Below are 21,499 nucleotides of genomic sequence, written 5' to 3' on the forward strand. Positions count from 1 at the left end.
TATATATATATATATATATATATATATGTGTGTGTGTGTGTGTGTATATGTATATATATATATATGCATGCATAACCAACATTTTTGCTTTTGCAATGCATTATTGTCTGTGACGGATCCATGTAATGCGTTGAGCTCCAACTTCTTGCTTTGATGAAAATTGTATTTGTCTAACCGTTTAATGGGATCTTTAATAAAATATTATTGTTCATTTCATAATTGCAAGCATGATTACATTCAGAATTTTTTTTAATTGAACTAATTTATCTGCTGATATTTAGCCTGTTAGCTTCTTGAGTGTCTGTTTTCTAATAGAATTTTTATTCTGTAAATATTGGGAAAAGTAAATGTTCATATGGTAATACATGCTTTCATTAAACAATGGCATGGAAACTAATCATTTTTAATGTTTTTGGTCAACAAAGTCAATGCTTTGGGTTGAGCATCATACTGTAGATTGAGTGCATGTTAATATGTTTAAGAAAAATTAGATATTGTGGATGTTGAAACTAGTAGGATTCCATAGGAGAATGAGTTTTGCATGTCCATTTCCATTCGATTTTAGTTCCCATTTTCATCGAAGTGATTAAAAGTCCCCCTCGATTCCGCAAAACTTCTTTCCTGCCCTTTGATTTACAGTCAATGAGAGGCAGATAAGAATTAATTAGTAAAATGTTCCCTATATAGATCTCACTTTCTTGCACCCAGTCAAATTGCTGGGGGCCGACCTTGGATTTTCCTGCATTATTGATGGCTCTAAACTAGAACAGCGGCGTAATTAAAAGAGCGAATGGAATGGAATATTAACAAAGCGAAATGATGTAGCAGTGTCTGGCAAATGGGCTGTAATTGGAAACGTAGACGGTAATTAAAGGCTGGTCTGTTTACTTGAGATGTTCCTCTCGTTGAAACAGGTCTCTGGGCACCCATCGGCAGACACGCAGACTCAGGGCCAGGTCCTGGCTAATAGCGTCCGGTGGGGACAAACACCCATTAACCAGTCCACGCCCTGGGACACGGATGAGCCGCCCGCAAAACAGATGAGGGAGAAAGATATGACAGGTAAAGAGCTGAAAGCAAAGCCCACAGCGCTGCGATAACACCTCTTGTTCGTTATCTTTTCATGCATGCATGGATGGATTGATTGATTGCTCGAAGTGGCTTCAAATTAGGCATGGGCCATGGGAAAAATATCATAGCATATTGAGTTTTTTCAGGCAGGAACACAATCCACAATCTTATCACGATTCTTTTTCATGTTGGTTTTTAAAACTGTTTAGCAAGTTACTGAGCAGTACAACCAAACTAACTTCCCTGTTTATAAATATAGCCTTATAAGATAACAAAACATGAAAGAAAATGAATAACAGACCATTTAGGCCAATGTAGGGGTGGAAGATATGAACAAAATCTTATTTCAGGTTAATTTTATTTCATTTTACTTCATTATTTATCTTTGTTATTAAAATATTTATAACTATTTTTTTTGTTAAAATATAAACAAAGATTTACATTACAAACAATAAGACAAATACAGTACTGTATAAGAAAGAAAAAAAATTAATACTTTTTTTTTATGCATTGGTCAATTTTGAGATTTTTGGCTTTTCAAAAACATGTCGTTTCAGACGAGTGGATAGAAAACATCCAAAATACACTTTTAAATCTATCTATCTCTCTCTCTCTCTCTCTCTCTCTCTCTCTCTCAATCTCTCTATCTCTCTCTATCTCTCTATCTCTCCGTCATCTCAACACATATAAAAGGCTGTTTTCTCATTTACAGTTTCGTTCCTATATATATATATATATATATATATATATATACAGTGGGAACGGAAAGTATTCAGACCCCCTTAAATTTTTCACTCTTTGTTATATTGCAGCCATTTGACCCACTGTATATATATATATATTCTGAAGGTTTTTACAGAGGGGTTTGTTCACATATCATTTGCCTCATTTTATACAACATTTTATTCCTTAAAAACATGCTGAAAATGTATTTTTCCTGGCTGTCGACAGTATTTTCTAATTTATGGAGTGATAAAAAGAGATATCCACAATCTCCTCTGTAAAAATCTTTAACTTTAATATGCCAACAAAATGAAACAAAAAATTTAAACCTGGCTTTATTCAATGTTTAAATTTATTTTGTAGAAATGCATGCAAATTAGTGCAGACATAATTGCATAATGCCTTGTGCATATTTAAATATAATATTCAAAAAACTTGTTTGCAAATTATAATCAATCAACTGGGTAAGTATGATGTCAAAATGGTGATGGTTAAATTTTTTACCCTATTTACCTGCAAATGCATGCAAATTATAAATTGCAATGTCATGTGAATGTAACAGTGATATAGATGATAATCAAACTCAATAATAATAATTCAAAAACATTAGGTAAAATGTGCATTGATGCATGATACTAATGATCTCTCTATAAAGGCAGACCTTGAAGACATTTGAATAGTTCTCAGTCTAATATTGTCATATCGCATGCATCTACTTCAAATGGATGTTGTTTCGCTCTCTGCAGCTCCTCTATGGCCGCCTCAAGTAGCTGCCGCCGTCAGCCAGGCTGGACTCTTGGCGCACACATACGCTCTGCCACAGGCGCCAGCTTACAGCCAGGGCGTCCAAGCACCCATCGTCGGTGTGACCCCGGTGCTCCAAACCCCCCATCCACAATTACCCACACACTACCAGCTCCAACAGCAGCCTTCACAGCCAATGACCAACATGGTCCTCAACGTCCAGAGCCAATCCCTCGCCGTCGGCGGCCTGCCTCCAATGCCCAGCGTCTGCCAGGTCGCCCACCCCGTCCACACGGTGGTGGGCAACGGCCATTTGACGCATCCCATGGTGCAATCCGCCACCATGAGCTCCTCGCCGCTGCCCACCAACGAGCCGCTGACGAACGGCCAGCAGGAAACCGCCAACAACAGCCTGCAGATGCTGAGAACGGTCGGATTAGGGAAATACGAATTCACGGACCCCTGGCATCCCAAAGGTAAATTATATTTCAGCCACAAGTTTTCCTGGACATTATAATGTTTTGTTGCGCTTAGGGATGTTAATTTTAACCGTTTAACCGGTTAACTGACCGTGAGAGTTTTGACCAATTAATACAATCAGGTAAACGGTTTAAAAAGTCATTTAATTATTTATTTTTTCAGTAATTTATCAAAATATTTAAAAAGGTTTGCTGCATGGTTAAAATACGCTACGCGTATAAAAAAAATTCTTTTTTAGGGGGGAAAAATATGTCGCATTTTATTATTTCATTCAGAAATAGGCCTAATGCCGACGCGAAATGTTTATAAACATAGCTAGGCTATTTTAGTTCCCCTCACTCCACAACAAATCCTTTCAATTAACAGTATTTAGAAAATAATTAAAAATATAAGCTATAGCAATATAAACGTCAAGCCAAAACGAATTAATTTAGGCTAAAACGAAACTGAAACCAACGTTGGGTCTCTCATTTGATAGCTTTATTATATTTTTCTCCGCTTGCAGAAGCGCTGCAGGTGTGTGATGTGATATGATGACCAAGTGAATCCTCATGTTCTGTTGTTTGCTGCTTTTTGCGCATGTAAAGTTAATCCCTGGGAAACAAATGTTAGTATTTTTTAACGGGTCACAGACACTTATCCTTTCTAATTTAATTCAATTCTAATTTAAAATAATCTTGTCGGTTAACGGTTAACAATCGGTTAACGAGCGTCGGTTGTCGGTTAGGAAAAATAACCGAAATGAACATCCCTAGTTGCGCTCCTCTAGTCTCCGAAAGAATCGCTCGCTATCTTCGACCTGCACAACTTGGTGATCTTGAATATATTTATTACTTTCCTGCCTTTCACTTTCAATAAAACCCCCCATTCATCAACACCCACAAGACGAGACGATTCGGGGTGGATTGCCTTTCTTTTCCTTTTGTTTTTCTTTCCTACCCAGCCAGTGGAAGCTCCTAATGATTTTACGAATTAGCTTCTCTGATATTCGGCAGCATCCGGGAACTATTGTGAAGATCAAATAGATTTACGGGGCAGTGGATGCTTCTACAAAATTGTTGGTGGGTCTGAAATGGCAGAAATAATTTCCATATAAATGGAAACCTTATGTAAATATAGTGTAAATGAATTTCAGTTCATATATCAACACAGTCGGGACAGGCAAGTTTAATGTACCATAGCTAATTTCTTAGGAATGATTTATTAGGGGAAATAAACTTGTGGCGTTTGTAACTCGAGTAAGTCTCAACTTTTCCGGTTCTGTTTTTTGGACTCTCGTTCTTCATATTATTCCCTATAAAAATGGAATGAAATATTCAAAATAAACCAGTATGTAGTTATTGTGTGATATTGTGCCCTAAAGCTTTCAAATCGCCTTGATTTTCTAGCCAGCTACAGGCAGAAATCTATTTTTCTGTCTCCCTGTATTGAATGTCATGTTGAATCGCGTGAGGTATTAATCTTCTGAAGAGAACGCGAGGCGAGTTTGCTGCCCATTTTTCTGCTTGTAATTGCTTCTAGGGATGATGGGAAATCAGATGCCAAAGACTTTGTTCATTGAATATTGGCAGTTTCTACTGAAATTTACAGATTAATAGGAACTGGACAGTAGAGAGTATTCTTTCATGTCAACAGAAATGGCAAAATGGTTTGTGAAAAGGTGGTGTTTCGTATTAGAATTAGACCTGAATGTGAGTTTGCTTTAAATATTTTAGGAAGGCTGAATAACTTTAAGCTAGAGTTGCATCAGAAAATCTGGCTTTTGCATGTAGAGAGGTGTTTGAATAACCTTAAAAATTGGTGTAGGATTGACATTGGTGGATTTAGGTTGTAATTTTGAGATGATTGCATCAAAAACTGGTCTTTGCATGTATAAAAGTTTTCGATTAATTGAAAAATTGCTGTAGGATTGGCCTTGGTGTGTGTAGGTCATAATTCTGAGAAGATAGTATCAGAAAAAGTGGTTTTTGCATATAGAAAAGAGTTTGATTAACTAAAAAAAAATTGGTGTAGGATTTATATTAAAACAATTTTCACTCAGGAATTGCTAGTAAATTTCACAAATAATTACAAAGAAATGGCAAGTAACACATTGGATTAAACATGAAATTTTGAAGTAGAAACTCCAATAATAACTCCAACATACTCTAATAAAGTTTTATTATTTAACTGTGAAAAATAATTTTTACAGTGAAAATTGTGGATGTTTTCAAGGACACCTGATGCCACCAGACAGATTACTGAAACCAGTAGATATGAGAAATGTGATGCTCTGATGCATTTGAGTAGCACTGCGAAATGGATAGATGCATAAATTTATGCTGAGTTTTGGCCGTTCTTCAGACAAAGATTGAGACTTTCCAAAGTGCATTTGAGAAAGTAAGTAATCTGATACAATGCAGGAGGAGCTGAATGCAAACTAATGGCGTCCGAAGGAGACATGCAGCTGTAGGATAGACTGGTGCACATATATTTCAAATGAAAATGTAGATTTGAAAGATTTGGCCAGAACTGATCTATAAGGAAGGATAATGTGTTATTGAATGGGATTCTTGGGTTAGTGCATTACATGCATTCATTTGGCTGATGCTTTTATTCAAAGCAACTTGCTTTGCATTCAATGTAGTGCTGGGCGGTATGACCAAAAATTTATATCACGGTATTTTTCAAAATTATACCGGTTTCACGGTACAAGATGGTTTTTTTTTTTTTTCATGCATGACCGAGTGTTAACCATATTTTCTACTGATTGAGAGAGGAAATACTGCAGTATATTGACTTAGAATGCCCTATTTTACTATCATGACTTAGTAACACATACAGCTGTTCCCTCACCACAGTGCAACACCCCTTTCAAACAGTGTCGCGTTCCGAACGTTCTTTAAGTGACATATACCGGTATTGCGGTATTTTCAAAATTCATATCATAACAAAAATAAAAACCGGTATTCGGTATGAACCGGTATACCGCCCAGCACTACTTCAATGTATACGTTTTATCGGTTCATGCATTTCATGGGAATCAATCCCATGACCTTGGCGCTCTACTGTTTGAGCTACAGAACAGTGTGTGGAATAAAGCTCAAACTGATAATGTTGGTGCTATTGGACTTTTTCAGTTGGAAAATTGAAAAATCATAATAGATTTTTCTGTCCAATGAATGTCTGAAGACGTGAAGCCTTGCTTACTTTCTCTTTAAAACCAAACCATACGTCTGCTTCATGAAACCTGAGTTCTCCATTTTTCTGTAAGTGTCAAGTCCAGTCTTCATTTCTAACCTCCATCTCTGTTTATCAAGCCCCATGTGCTGCAGTGTGGAAGCGGATCTCTGACAGGGCGGGTTTAGGATGAATTATCACAGCTTTATCTGTCTAAACCGTAAAAGCTGCTCCATGCAGCTTAATCTGCTCCTCCTCTCCTCCGAGAACAGGAGAGACGTCCATCACAATCTGACCTCATCCTGCTGCACAAACGCTGATTATTACTACCTTGACTTAGATTAGATGCATTGATTTTTAGCAGTGTTTGCCAGGTCAAGCTTCACTATTATCGTTTCCGTTTAGAGTTAGTGATTTAACGTTTGGAATTAAACTTCAACACATAATGCAATGCAACACGGAGCTGAATCGTTCCTTAAATTGTGAAGCAATTGAAAAGCCGAATGCATAGTATCTCTGTATTTCCCCACATACTATATATGAATTACACGTGCATTGCTTTCTTGTGTGTTTTTGTATTTATAACTAATGAAATCTAAAGTGAAATATTGAGGTTGAAAGGTGTCTGTTTATAGACGTGAGAGCATGAAAATTTCTTCATACTGATGACATCTTTTATTTATGTAATGTTAATCCTGTTTATATGTTTATGCATATTGGATATTTTGCAATGCATTGCATGGATAATAAACCTATGAGTGTATTTGAAAAGATGGTAAATGGTATGGTAAAAACCATCCTGGAAGAGGAAAACTTCATAAAAGCTCCAAAGTCTATACGCTTCTTAGTATTTAAGGTGCGATTCAGACACAAGGGCTGTTCCCTAGGAGGTAAGCAGCATAATTATGCCTTTTAAGACACCTTCCTTTAGAGAAAATTTAAATCCATGAATGAAGCAAGAGAAATGATTTATAAATGTACTTACTGTTCATTTAGTGCTGAACATCTTTGAAGAATAAGTTTAGTCTAATTTGTATTTAATGGCCTACGTAGAGTGTTCTGAATTTATGAGGGTCCGTTTCATTTAGGATGCAGCCAGCAATAGACAGCAGAAAGCAAGGTACACTAGAGTTCAAAAGTTTGAGGTCGGTCAGATTTGTTTTAATGTTTTTAAAGAAGTCTCTTCTGCTCACTAAGGCTGTATTTATTGGATCAAAAATACTGTAAAAACAGTAAAATTGTGAAATATTATTACCATTTAAAATGACTGTTTTCTATGTGAATATATTGTAAAATATAATTTATTTCTGTGATCAAAGCTGAATTTTCAGCATCATTACTCCAGTCTTCAGTGTCACATGATCCTTCAGAAATCATTCTAATATGCTGATTTGCTGCTCAAGAAACATTTCTGATTATTATCAGTGCTGAAATGTTTTTTTACATTTATGAAGCATGCATTTATTTTTTTGTCAATTTTTAATTTTTTTTTTAATTCTTTGATAAATAGAAAGTTCAAAATAACAGCATTTATTAGAATTTTTTTTACATATAAATATCTTTATTGTCACTTGAATGTGTCCTTGCTGAATAAAAGTATTAATTTCGTCTTCTCCAGAGAACACTGACCCACTTAAATAGAGAATAATTTCCTGCCGTCCATGCTATCCCTGGCTCAAATTAATAGGGAACATTTTAGGCAGATAATCACATGTCCTTTTCCTTATTAGTTTGTCAGACGTCTGTGGAACAGCTGTCAGAGGCGTGTGACGTGTTACTCTAATGAAGCTGAGACGCTTACACCGGCCAATTATTCAAATGACTGCACGGAAAGCCAGCACATGAAATGCAGAAGTGACTTTGAATGTGTTTATTTTCAGAAGCGCAATATCCTTTGTTGCACAGAATTGGGTCTCGTCGTATATCAGCTGCTGTTTGTGGTCGCTTCTTATTAGTCATGAATACCTGTCGCGATCACGGCGTCCTGCTGTTTCAGGGGCTTTGGGAGTTGATGAAGTTATTCCAGCACATAAAATCATTCCGCTTTGGGTTCAGAGATGATTAATTATACATAAATCATGTCAGGTATGACTCATGCATATATTCACCTTATAATTATAATTTGATGAGCATAATTTCCTGGACATGAGGAAGTTTTGGACTAATCTTGGACCTGAAAAGACCATCACTGGAGTACATTGTAAATGTTTACCAGTTATATTTTATCCCAAAATCTCAAGAAAAAAATATAATATATTTATATATAAACCTATATTTAGAAAAAAAAATGTTAAATTATAAATTATTATGATTATTATTTTCAGAAAAATAGGCTTTTTTGGGCCTTTTTTTAGGCCCTAGGGCCTAGGACCAAAGGTTAGGACACACACACACACTTTGTTTGTGTGTGTGTGTGTGTGTGTATAATTCCATTATATATATTATTTGTTTTTGTTTTTTTGCCTTGTGACATTATTTTCATGGCAATTAATCACATTTCCCCTCAAAATATCATTATCGTTCTTTGTTCTGATGTTTTGCTTTTTAAATAAATTAAGTTTTATAATTTTAATAATTTTACTGAATGTTCATTATATTCATTATATATCGTAAGTCTATACAGGTGTATACATTATAGTTAAAAATAGAGCCCGACCGATATGGGTTTTTTGGGGGCCGATACCGATATTAGGGAGTAAAAAAAGACTGATACCGATATATCGTACGATATTCTTTGTGTAGGCTATATTATAGTACAGTATAGTCAAAAGTTTGGACACACTTCCCATTAGGAATAGTGTGTCCAAACTTTTGACTGCTACTGTATATAGAATACAGTATATAGCCTACATAAACAGAATATATATATACATAAACACATTTTTTGCAATGATAACTCAAATGTGGTGATTAAACACATAATGATGTGACAAACTAAGGCCTATGTAATGGAGGCAGGGTATTTAACAATTTAACAATAAACTGCTGCGTTTATCATTTTTTTCAGTGTGTGTGTATATATATATATATATGTACTGACCTGTTTTTTATTTATTCATCAAAAATAAGACAAATACAGACTCAAGCCACCACCGCACTGCCGTCTATTGGACTGCAGAAAGATATTAACTTTTCAATCTGCTACGTTACTGACTGTACTGACAAACTATGCTGACACCGTGTCACTGCGCAACAGGACGCGACAAAGCGACCGTTGAAAATCATTTGAACTTTGTGTCAGCACGTTATAAATAGAACGAGGCATCAGTTTACTGCATCCAGTGTAGACCCACATCACTGATTATAATGGGTTCTATTCTACACTGGACGCGAGCACCGCGCGATGTGATGTTACCGATGTGATAAGCATGAGTTCTGGGCCGCGGCGCGGCCAGGATAAACATCAGCATTGACTGAGTGGCTGCGATCAGCTCCAGTGATCGTAACACAGGCTTTAATGCGCCGCAGACGCGTGCCGTGATGTGCAGATCAGCTCTAGGCTCTAACGTCACTGAAACTGCTGTTGAATATGAACCATCCATTCATCATATCATCATGCAAAACTAAGAATTAGAATCATTGTAAATATGCAAATATAGGATAATTTGCAGATAATTTGAAGCAGCGGACTCAGGTGAAGTTTGAGCTCATCCGCGCATCTCTACATTACACTGACCTGGTTCGCCAGTAGCAAACAATGGAGCGTGCTCTGCTGGACAAACTTAAGTAATTACACCATTCAGAAGCATGGTGTAAAACATAATCTGCCTTATATGTTCTGTAAAAAAAAAAGTCATATCGGTGACATATTCGCCGATACCGATATATCGGCCGATAATATTGGCTAAACGATATATCGGTCGGGCTCTAGTTAAAAATGTAATTTGTTATAGAGTTATAACAAATTACTAAAGAATACAAATATAGCTTAAAGCTTGAAGAAAGCGAGAAAGAGAGAAAAACAAAACCATAAATTACTGTAATGCAACTTGTTAATGTGTTGTATTAAAATAAAGATGTGTATATTGTATTAAAATATAATTATATTTCAGTAATCATAATATAATGATATATATGTGTGTGTGTGTGTGTGTGTGTGACCAAAGCTTATTTTTAGCAATAATAATAGTAATAATAATAAATGACATGAAGAATGTGAATGGAATTTTTATTTCCAGAACCTGACTATAGTGTTCCATTTGTGTGTAAAAAGGAATAGTTCATCCTAAAATTAAATGTCTGAAAAGAACAGAACGAAGGGTTTGCAATGACATGTTGGTAAAAAAAAATAAGCACAGCGTTTTCATTTTTGGCTGAAGTATTCCTTTCAATCAAAGCTGCAGACATCATACTGATAAAGTTCAGCGCTTGTTTCGTGGAATCACAATGAAATGACAGCGCTGACTTCTGCCCTTCATTTCTGTTGTTGTTTTTCCTTCATGCTTGATGGTTGTATTCCTCCATTCCAGCCTTTTACTTGCACAAACAGATAATTTCCTGTTTTTCTTCGAGTAATGATATATTTTGTCATCATATGCTGTGTGCTTGGATCTCAGAAGGTCCGAAAATCACTGTTTCTCTTCTTTCTCTTGTTCTACAGAAATGTTGAAGGAATTGAACCAGCAGCGGCGAGAGAAAGAGTTTACAGACCTGAAAATAATTGTTGAAGGCAAAGAGTTTGAAGTCCATCAAAATGTTCTAGCTTCCTGCAGCTTGTATTTCAAGGACATGGTGAAAAGGTTTGCTTTCCTCCCGTCCTTGATCTGTTCTGTTCTTTTCGTAGGGTGCTTTTGTGTCGCCTCCTTTTCCCTCCCCGTCTCTTGCAGGTCTGAAGACATCGGTTCCCGTCACAGGGCCAGTAGCCATTCTGTCTGTCCCAGCGACGAATGTATTTCACTGCTGAAAAAGGTCAAGGTGTCGACCGATCTGACCCTTTCATCTCCATTCACTAAGTGTGCCGGTTTGCATTTAAATGGGTGAAGAATTTCCATGACTGGGGGTTTTGGTTTTAAATGCTTTGTAAATGTCAAAACAAATGAAAGGCAGATTTTAGGGATGCGTTAGGCATATTGGATCAGCGCTGCGCTCGGCTGTCTGTGTCAAGTGCTTAGACGGGATGTTCTAGTCGTCCCACTTGACCTTTTACCTGCTGTGACTCGCTCTGGAAATTCACACGCCGCTTCGAGATTAAGGGAACTGCATGCGCGGATCTCGTTTCTGCTTCGGGAAATTCAAAGTTTTTTTTGCCGACTTTGCCGTCTTGTATCGATGCTGATCTCAGCAGTCGGGAGTCCCAGAGCCGTAAGACTGACTGCATGTTATTTATGAGGAAAGCCTGATACTGAATTATGTTTACAGGCAAAGAAACGCACAACTCCAGCATCTGTTGTGTGTGTGTGTCATGTGCCCTTCTGGGGAACCCGTGAGGCGAAGTTTGCCACATATTTACTGCAAAATCATGTTTCCATATGCAAATGAGCTTTGTGGCAAAATGTTGGCAGTAAATTTGTGGTGAACAGTTGGAGCTAACCTTTAAAACTGATACTTCTGATTGGAACCTAACTTTTGTTAGCTAGCAGAAAGAAATAGTGGAAATATGAACAGAAGATCGAATGGAAAAAGACTGTTCGTAAAAGATTTTCATTTCGGATCCTTTCTGTATTTTACGTCATATCTATTTTTTACAATCTGTTTTTCAAAGGTAGATATTTTTTGAAAAATTACTAAAGGTATTTTTAACCCTGTAAAGCCTGACATGAAATAACAGCCAGAAAAAAGAGCAGTTTATTATTTATTTATTTTTACCAAAAGGTTTGCATATGCATTTTTGTTGAGTATCATATTTGATACATGAGGCTTTTATGGCTCATATAGTATGATATAGTAAGAATATTGAGAAAAAAAATGTATTCAGAGGTCCAAACTGAGCAAAAATATGCAGTTTGGTTCAGATACTGATATTTTTATGGGCAAAAAGATGAAATTCTGATGCTTGTGATGTAACTCAATGAGATCTTTATAACAGTAGAGCAGATACTTTCATACAATGCTAAAAATATCAGTCATCACTCTATATCTCTATATCTCAGATAATGTGTTTTCGTAAGATGAGATTTAAATGATCAAAACATATAATGCAATGCAATCCAATAATGACTGAGAGATGAACAAATAAACGCTCCTCAAAAGCCTGATAATCATATTCCATTATACGTTTGAATATTTCAACATGATTTTTCTAAAAAAAAATGATAATGGATAAAGTAAACCTGGTTCATCTTGAAATATTACTAATAATATAAAAGTTGTTCTTATGTTTACTATAAAAATCAGTAAAGATTTCACCGCAAACCTCAAACTGAAGGGGGACGTTTGTACAATTATGAAATAGATTGTGTGCAACAAGTTTTGGTCATGTTGATCATTTAAAAGCCTTAGAAATTTGCGTATCAAATATGATACAGTAGGCTGTACAGGGTTAATGAAAGTGCACTACAGTACAACTGATTGCACACATGTGTTGTACATCTATCCCTCTCAGCCTCGTTTCAGTCACATCAAATTAAACCTAATCCAGGACGTTGAACACAGAGAACGAACAGATTTCAGTTGGCTTGGCATGTGAAATCGCTGTAATGCTTTCATATTCCCATCTGATATCTATATATTGTGATGCATGTACTCCAGCTTCAAGGAGAGATTGTGCCTGGGAATCTCGGGCGGTTGATTGTGAATTTAGTCTGGGTCGAGCTGATCTATCTCGAGCAGCAGCAATGAAAACTGCATTAGGAGCAATAACTCAGAAGTTTGTTCTCGGTGAAGCATAAAATGTGCTGATACACCTCGCAGAGCGATTTGAGTTCCACTGCCTCTGGAAGCACAGAAACTAGGGGCTCCGGATGGGGAATTTCACACTCACAGTGACGTCTAGATTGTCTGTTTTAAAACGAGCATTTCTGTAGAACCTAGTGAGCTACCAAGGCAACATCCTAACTGATCTGAAACGCATCATGCACATGGGACTCACAAAATGATTATAATTATAATAATTTATGCATTTAGCAGACGCTTTTATCCAAAGCGACTTACAGTGCATTCAGGTTATACATCTTTTACCAGTATGTGTGTTCCCTGGGAATCGAACCCACGACCGTTTGCGCTGCTAATGCAATGAATGCTTTACCACTGAGCCACAGGAACATTGACTCATTGATATTGACTCATCAATTGACTTTGATATCACGATGAATAACAGTTCATGATTCACAAAAATTTATTTATACTTTGTTTATGCTATATATATATATATATATATATATATGCACATGTATTTATTTATGCACATGCATTTATTTATTTATGTGTTTATGAATTTTTGCATATGCACATTTATGTATTCATTTATTGGCATTCATTGCAATTATTTATGCAATTATGAATTTATTTATATATTGACACGTTAATTTATTTATAGATTTGTGCATTTATATATGCATTTATGATTTTATTTATGCATTCATTTATTTATTTATTTTATTTAGTTTAGAGTACGTTTATATTTTAAATACACACTGTTTATTTAAATAAATAATTCTCAGTTTGATTTGTTTTTTTTTCCACTGAGCTTGACGCAATGCATTCTAGAATGCATTCTACCAGCATAATCGTACACATGTGATGCCTGTAGGTGGCTCATCAGGTTCCAGAACAAAGCCATTCAGTCACATCATCACCATTCAGTTGAAAAATACATTAGCTCTGTGCGTTTCTTTATCTTTTCACAAAGTCGAAAATACGTAACCTTGTCAAGTGGAATTAAAGCAATGTGATGCATTTGAACAGAAAGTTCAATCCAGTTCGACTTCATAAAGTTAAATCTGACGTTTATGTGCGTTTATGTACATAGAACTGTCTGTCGGCTGAAAATTCACGCTACATTAAATCGAGAGTCAACAGCTTTGTTCGGCGGAATAAAATCAATGGCGTGTCATGATCGATAAAGCAGCAGCATACTAAACTGTTCAAAAAACACTCTTGCATTATTAATTTATAATGCATTTCTAGTGGGAAAAATGTGAGTGGTCTTACACTATTTCAACCTGATTATTTGCTTGTTTACACTTCAGACGTGCTTTATTAAAAATTTACTTCAGTCTTTGAACTTTAAGGGAAAAAGGCCTACATGATGAATATCAAATCTGAACGAAACCTTGATCTTGAAAATTATCCATGCATTGGGCTGTAATCTGAGTTTAATATCAGAGATGTCTGGCGGCCCTTTAATGAGCGAATCAGGCTGACGTTATCAGGGTGCCGGTCATTTATATCAGTCAAAGGGACCGTGTTTATCTAATCGTCTATAAAGAACACCTGCTGTATTTGGCGTTCTCAGAGAAAACGTGCATTAAAAAGTGATTCATCCATTTAGCAAATCATGCACTAAGTGGATCTGCGTTTGGATGTAATATATAGCCATTAACGCCGCCTCGTTCACATCGATACAAGGCAGCGCCGCTTATGAATTTCACAGTATCTCCAGAGATTCAGCCTGTCTGCTGGATTTTATTGAATATTTGTGCTTTGTTTCTGGCAGTGCATCCATCATGTTTTCACGTATATATTTGCATAGACACTGCGTTATTAGTCTGAGACGGATAGCTGGCGTTGAAGAGCCCACTTTAGTTTGACAACTCTTGATTTGTTTTGTTCCATTAAAGGCAGAGTAAGTGATTTTTCAAAAACACTTTAGGGCACTTAACTCAGAGGTTCTAGTGGTTTGATGCCCACTTGTAATTTTTTTGCTGCTTTCTTTTGATCCTCTTAGCTTTTTATGTCTGGAAGAATCAATATAGGCATAAGATAAAGTGTAAGTTTATATAGTTAATATAGTTAAGTTAATATAGTCCATTGTTTGGAGAGTATAATCATAAAATTATCATAATGAACAATTATTCATGATTCACATTTTATTTATGCATTTGAGCATTTATGCATGAGTCTAGTCTCGAATTTATGCACATGCATTTACTTTGATTTAGTTTTTTATATTGTTTATGCATTAATTTATTTTGATTTCATTTTTATTTATTTATGCATTTATGTATTTATTTATAGAATATTTATTTTATGTAAAAAAATATTATATTAATATAATAAAATATTAAAATAAATATGATATTTTATAAATATTATTTATAAATAAACATATATTCATTATTTATTTATTTACACATTCGTTTGTTTATGCATTTATTTGTGCATCTATTTATGCATATATGCTTTTTTGTATTTATGCATAAACTTTTTTCCCCGCTGGTTCAGCTGGTCTAGTTTGATGGTTTAAGAGGAGTTTTTTCTCTCAAGGATGTAGGCAAATGAGTGTGCTCGACATTTCCTGGAAAATGGGAAAAATGGAAATTGTGTCTATTTTAGAGACCCCTGTCATTCTTAAAAGGTTTTTCCGCCTTTGAGTGCCATACTTTCATCACTATATTTTCCCAGTCTAATCAATGTAATAGTCATAGTCCATGGATAAAAAGAAAGATTTTGATAACCGTATAATTTTTTTTTTCTTTTTCTTTTCTTTTTTTCAGGGCAGACATGTGCTTTATACTTGAGAATAAAAGTATGGCCAAAAAGCTCTTTTTCTGAGCATTTTTTTAAATTATTATTATTATTATTTATCCTTGCACATGTTATTTATGCATTAATTTATTTTCCATTTCATTTATTTTTATGTATTTGTTTATTCCTTTATTTTTATTTATTTATAAAATATGCATTAATAAAATTATGAATTAATTCTTTGTTTTATATATATATATCTATATATATGCATGATGCTGCCTGAGAAAATATCCAAAAGGTGGTGTTTTAGAAGCCAGCATCATGCAGATGTTATAAGTACTCCTTCATTCATAAAAGGCTTTTTCCCCTTTTTAAGTGCCGTACTTTCGTCACTGTTTTATCCCAGTCTAATAATATAATAGTCATAGTCCATGGGTAAAAAGTACGATTTTGATAACCGTATAGATTTTTTTTTCAGGGCAAATATGTGATCATACTTCAGAATAAAATCATGGCCAGAAAAGTGTGGAAATAGTGCGAGTGTGCGCGTGATCTCAGGGACAGAGAGAGGGCCGAATCTCAGTTTTCTTTTTCTTTCCCACCTCTTAATGGTCGATTCCTTTTTTGCCTTTTCTTTCTTAATATTTCTCCTCCTCCACTTATACCTGACAGCAATAAACTTTGCATTTTTGTTTTTCTTTTCAGGAGTAACATTTCTTGATTTTTCAGAAACCGCCAGAGACACCCACCTCACCTCATACTCTGCCTTTTGCCTCCTCCAAGTCCAGGCTCTTATAACGACTAATGTCACCGTTCGTACGCAGGCCGTGTTGAACTCTGGGACAGAGAGAGGGCCGAATCTCAGTTTTCTTTTTCTTTCCCACCTCTTAATGGTCGATTCCTTTTTTGCCTTTTCTTTCTTAATATTTCTCCTCCTCCACTTATACCTGACAGCAATAAACTTTGCATTTTTGTTTTTCTTTTCAGGAGTAACATTTCTTGATTTTTCAGAAACCGCCAGAGACACCCACCTCACCTCATACTCTGCCTTTTGCCTCCTCCAAGTCCAGGCTCTTATAACGACTAATGTCACCGTTCGTACGCAGGCCGTGTTGAACTCTGTTTTGGCAGGTGTTTGAAAGTAAATCCACATCCCAGTCATGGAATGGTCCCTTTCCCTGTAGGATGGCTGCTGGTTCCCTGTGGCAGAACTGATTTTCTATCCCCTCCTTTCCTTCCCTGCTTACATCACGCTGTCTGTCTGTCTGTCACTTGTAGTATGCATTTGTCTGTACATTTTTAATAAATACATCTAGATTTTATGGGAGTAGTTCACTCAAAAATGAAAATTTTATGAAAATTTGCTCACATTCAGGCCATCCAAGATGTAGATGAGTTTATTTCTTCGTAGGAACAGATTTGGAGAAATTTAGCTGTACATCACAGCAAACCAATGAATGGGTTGTGAATGGGTGCCGTCAGAATGAGAGTCCAAACAGCTGATAAAAACATCACAAAAATCCACAAGTAATCCACACCACTCCAGTCCATCAGTTAACATCTGGAGAAATGAAAAACTGTCTGTTTGTAAGAAACAAATCCATCATTAAGGCTTTTTAAACCATCACTTCATAATAACGCTTAAATCCGTCTCCTGTTTTCCTCTTACATCAAAATCCAAAGAAATATTTATTTGGAACTAGTTTAGACAGTGTTTGATATGTGCAGATTTCTCTCCTGATTCAAACAAGATTACTTTTTCACTGTAGGATGTAATGTTATGGATTATGGACTCGTATTTTAGCTGGAAGCAATGGTTTGGTGTTAAAACATCTTAATGATGGATTTGTTTCTTGCAAACATGCAGTTTTTCGCTTCACAAGATGTTAACTGATGGACTGGAGTGGTGTGGATTACTTGTGGATTATTGTGATGTTTTTATCAGCTGTTTGGTCTCTCATTCTGACGGCACCCATTCACTGCAGAGCATCCATTGCTGAGCAAGTGATGCAATGCTACATTTCTCCAAATCTGATGAAGAAACAAACTCATCTTGGATGACCTGAGAGTGAGTGCATTTTCTGCACATATTCATTTTCGAGGAAGAGGAAATGTGTCATTTTTGATGCTAAAATACTTTATTCTATCTCCGTTTCAGTGCAATAGGAAAATGCATCCATTTTACTTTGATAATAAGATGCATTTCTGAATGCAACTTAATTTTATCCATCAGGGAAGTGTTTCTCCTGAAATGTGTTTAAACACCCTTTACATTTTCTTGCCGCAATGCAAAGTTTTTACAGTTTCATTTGCTGCTGATAGTGACTCAGAAATGACACACTTCACCTTTAATGAGTGTGTCTGGAGTAGAATATGAAGCGTAAGCCGAGGCAGAAGAGAGGTTATCATCATTATTAATATTTCCACCTCACTGACAAGTCTAACCGCTTGTTGGACGCGGCCGTCCATTAATGGAACATCATTATGAGCTTTTGTTTCTCGAGACATCTTTGTCTTTTTGCAGCATCCCTGATAATTGAGGTTTATAGGTTTAGTGTCTAAAGACATGCACCCAAACAATGGCAAAAACCAAAGCCGCGGTGCGTCCGTCTGCCAATCAGCGCTCAGCAGATACGCTAAGCCAGCGGCCCTCTTCTATACGGAGAGCAGCTCATCTCAGCAGCGAGGCAATCTGCACTCTCCATATGCCTTTAAACATGTATTATGCATGAAAATGTATAGCAGCTCACTCAGGTTTTCCCTCAAGCGCTGCTGTAGAGAAACTCACAGGCTTGACTTTGAGTCTCACTCGCTGAACAGCTTTAGTTGATGCTATTCCAAATGAGTCCATCTCACTTTGCACTGCTTGATAGGTTTTTAATTGCTTCTTAAAGGAATATTTCACTCAAAAACAAACCCTTATTACCCTCATGTCATTCAGTATCCTGTGTTTTTTCGTTGTAAAATTATTGTAAAACCTTTATGCAGTGATGTATAGTGACCACGTCAAACTCCAAAAAGGACCATAAGATGCACTTTAAATGTAGTCCTTACGACTATATTCAAGTCCTCTGAAGTAGTGTTAAGTATTATTACTATTCTAGTAAGTTATTCATATTTTTAATTAGCTTTAATGTTTTTCATTTTAATTTTAATTTCTTTTTTTTTTTTAATTCATTTTAATTTTGAGTTTTTTGTAACTTGAACTAAAATTATTATGAAAACTTAAAAAAATATATAGTATTTTTTTTATTTTAGTACTTGACCTTAAAATATTTTTAGTTGCCAAGACAGCATTTATAATTTTTAATAATAATAATAATAATTTAGCTTAAGTTTTTCATCTAATATTTATAGTTCAGCATTATTTCAGTTAACAAAAATAATTTTAATAGTTTTAGTTAATAGCAACACTGTTCTGAAGTCATATAATAGCATTGTGTGATGAACAGACCAAACGTTAAGTTGTTTTACAATGAAAATAAAATACACTTTTTTTTTTTAATCAATATTTTGAGTTAGTTTTTATTTTCAGTTTTCATTTTAATTTTAGTTAAAAATTTCTAGCAACTTAAACTAAAAACAAAATGAAAACTAATAAAAAAAATACATTTTGTGAAATGAATTTTTGTTATTTTTTAAAACATTTGTATTTGGGTTTAATTAATTTTTATTTAATTTTAGTGCTTATTTTATTTCATTTTATTTTCAGCGTTTCTAATTTTCATTTTTTCTTCTAATGTTTAAGTTGTAAGTTTATTTCATCCAATATTTATATTTTATTTCAGCTTTTTTTTTCAGTTAACGAAAACAATTTTTAATAGTTGTAGTTTTAGTTAACAATAGCAACACTGTTCTGAAGTCGTACAATAGCTTTGAGTGAGGAACAGACCTAAAGTCAAGTAGCTATTGATCCCCCCCCCCCCTTCATTGGGAGCTACAATTGAGATACAACCTGCAGGTCTCTGGTTTAACATCCTTCATACTGTGTCCAGGTTATCGGGGGAGAACAGAAACGGTGAGAAGATGCAGCTGACAATGAGCAACATCAGTTCAGATGTTCTGGAGCTTCTCCTGGAGTTTGTTTACACCGGCTCCCTCATTATCGACTCGGCCAACGCCAAGACCTTACTGGAGGCGGCCAACAAGTTCCAGTTCAACACTTTCTGCAAAGTCTGTGTCTCCTTCCTCGGTAAGAACCTGCCGGATGAAATGTTTCCTAATTTCACCAAAGTCACGCAAAGCCAGTCACTAAATTGCATGCATTTAATACAACACAATATTCTTTAGTTTCATTTTCAGAGAAAGTTGTCGCATCGCGTCTGCTCAGAGAGAGGGGTGAAAAACATGGAAAAGTGTTTTTGGTGCAAGTAACCTTGAGTGTCATTGGACCTCAGGAAAGAAATGCTGCCATAAATGCAGAACATGATTGTAGTTCTCAATCTCTCATGGACAAAATATGGTATTATGCTATATTATGTATATATGAGTTTGTTTTTGTAGGTACTCTGAAATCTTGGAGTAATTTACTGGAACTTCATGGTGAAGCTGTGAGGGAATACGCTCATTATTCATTCTGTCCGTGTCTCGCTCACTCTTTTTGGATTCTGTTTCCCCTTTCAGAGCTGGAGGCTTGAGTTATGTTGATTGACACGCGCACACACACACACACACACACACACACACACACACACACGCTCTGCTGTGGACTGAAGTGAATCAGAAATACAGTTGCTCATTACAGCAGTCGTAATGACCTGCTCCCTGGTTGCGAATCAGTCGACTTGACGGTTGATATGAAGTAATTTCCAGTAATCTGAATACTTTTTCGTCAGATATTGCACCAGGAGCCAGACTCTGAGGAGTCAATCCATACATATTTTAGCATGTAGATTGAGATGCATGCAAGATGCTGGATCATAATTTGAATTTGATCTGAAGTAAGTAGAATTGAAATAGAATGACATTCAAATAAATTTATGCTGTAAGTGTAGTTTCTGTTTGTAGTTTTAACAAAATGATGCTTTTCAGCGTGAATTACCCATAAACCATAGGCAAACCAAGCCAGTCGATTTGGTCAATTGTAGCTTTTCTATAGTAAACTTACAATTTCACACTCCGTGTTTTTACTACAAATTTATTTTACGAATTATTTTTGCTGCGCTAGCAATAAACACATTGAAAATATTGCACAATAAACAAGTTTGTCAACAGAATCGCTAAGTAGGCTTTTATTAAACAAGTCAAGAAGTGAATTTCTCACCCGCTGCTTTAAAGCAGATATCTGTTGGACATGATTCAAGTTCAACGCACAAAAGCAGACACACAAACACTTCATATTTAGTAAATGTTGAAAATGGCTGATTAAGCAGTTTATATTATAAAATCTATCTCTAGGTTTTGTTTTGTGTTAAAATTTGGATGTAAATAGTCCTCTTCCTGACATAAATGTAGCACACCCAACCGCTGCAACACATCAGCATCTGACTTTATTTTGGTTAGGTCCAGATCTCTCTACAGTTGATGTACGTTGTAAAGAAACGCTGAATATCCATTCACGCCATGCAACAGGCAAGCAGTATAAACCATATTATCTGCTGTAATGCAGATTCTTCATGCAGCAACTGAGATTGGGTGACGTATTAGTTAGTTTGGTTTGATTTATTCATTTATTTACAAAATAGCAATTTAAAATGTATTAAAATAACTACATTGTATGCATATTTACTTTTCAATTGAAAATATTGATTAAAAA

General features: G+C 35.6%; 1 protein-coding gene across 1 annotated transcript in view; it reads left to right on the forward strand.

Annotated features, from left to right (window-relative positions):
- The window catches only part of LOC107738561 (kelch-like protein 29), a 107,612-nt gene that overhangs the window by 44,461 nt on the left and 41,652 nt on the right, over nucleotides 1-21,499 (forward strand). Inside the window, exons 4-7 of the mRNA XM_016550324.1 lie at nucleotides 915-1,062; nucleotides 2,541-3,014; nucleotides 10,778-10,916; nucleotides 19,740-19,936. Coding sequence (XP_016405810.1) covers nucleotides 915-1,062; nucleotides 2,541-3,014; nucleotides 10,778-10,916; nucleotides 19,740-19,936 — 958 coding nt within the window. The remainder of the gene's footprint in view (nucleotides 1-914; nucleotides 1,063-2,540; nucleotides 3,015-10,777; nucleotides 10,917-19,739; nucleotides 19,937-21,499) is intronic.

This window comes from Sinocyclocheilus rhinocerous, unplaced genomic scaffold (assembly GCF_001515625.1).
Source record: "Sinocyclocheilus rhinocerous isolate Xijiao unplaced genomic scaffold, SAMN03320098_v1.1 scaffold2419, whole genome shotgun sequence".
Lineage (NCBI taxonomy): Eukaryota > Metazoa > Chordata > Actinopteri > Cypriniformes > Cyprinidae > Sinocyclocheilus > Sinocyclocheilus rhinocerous.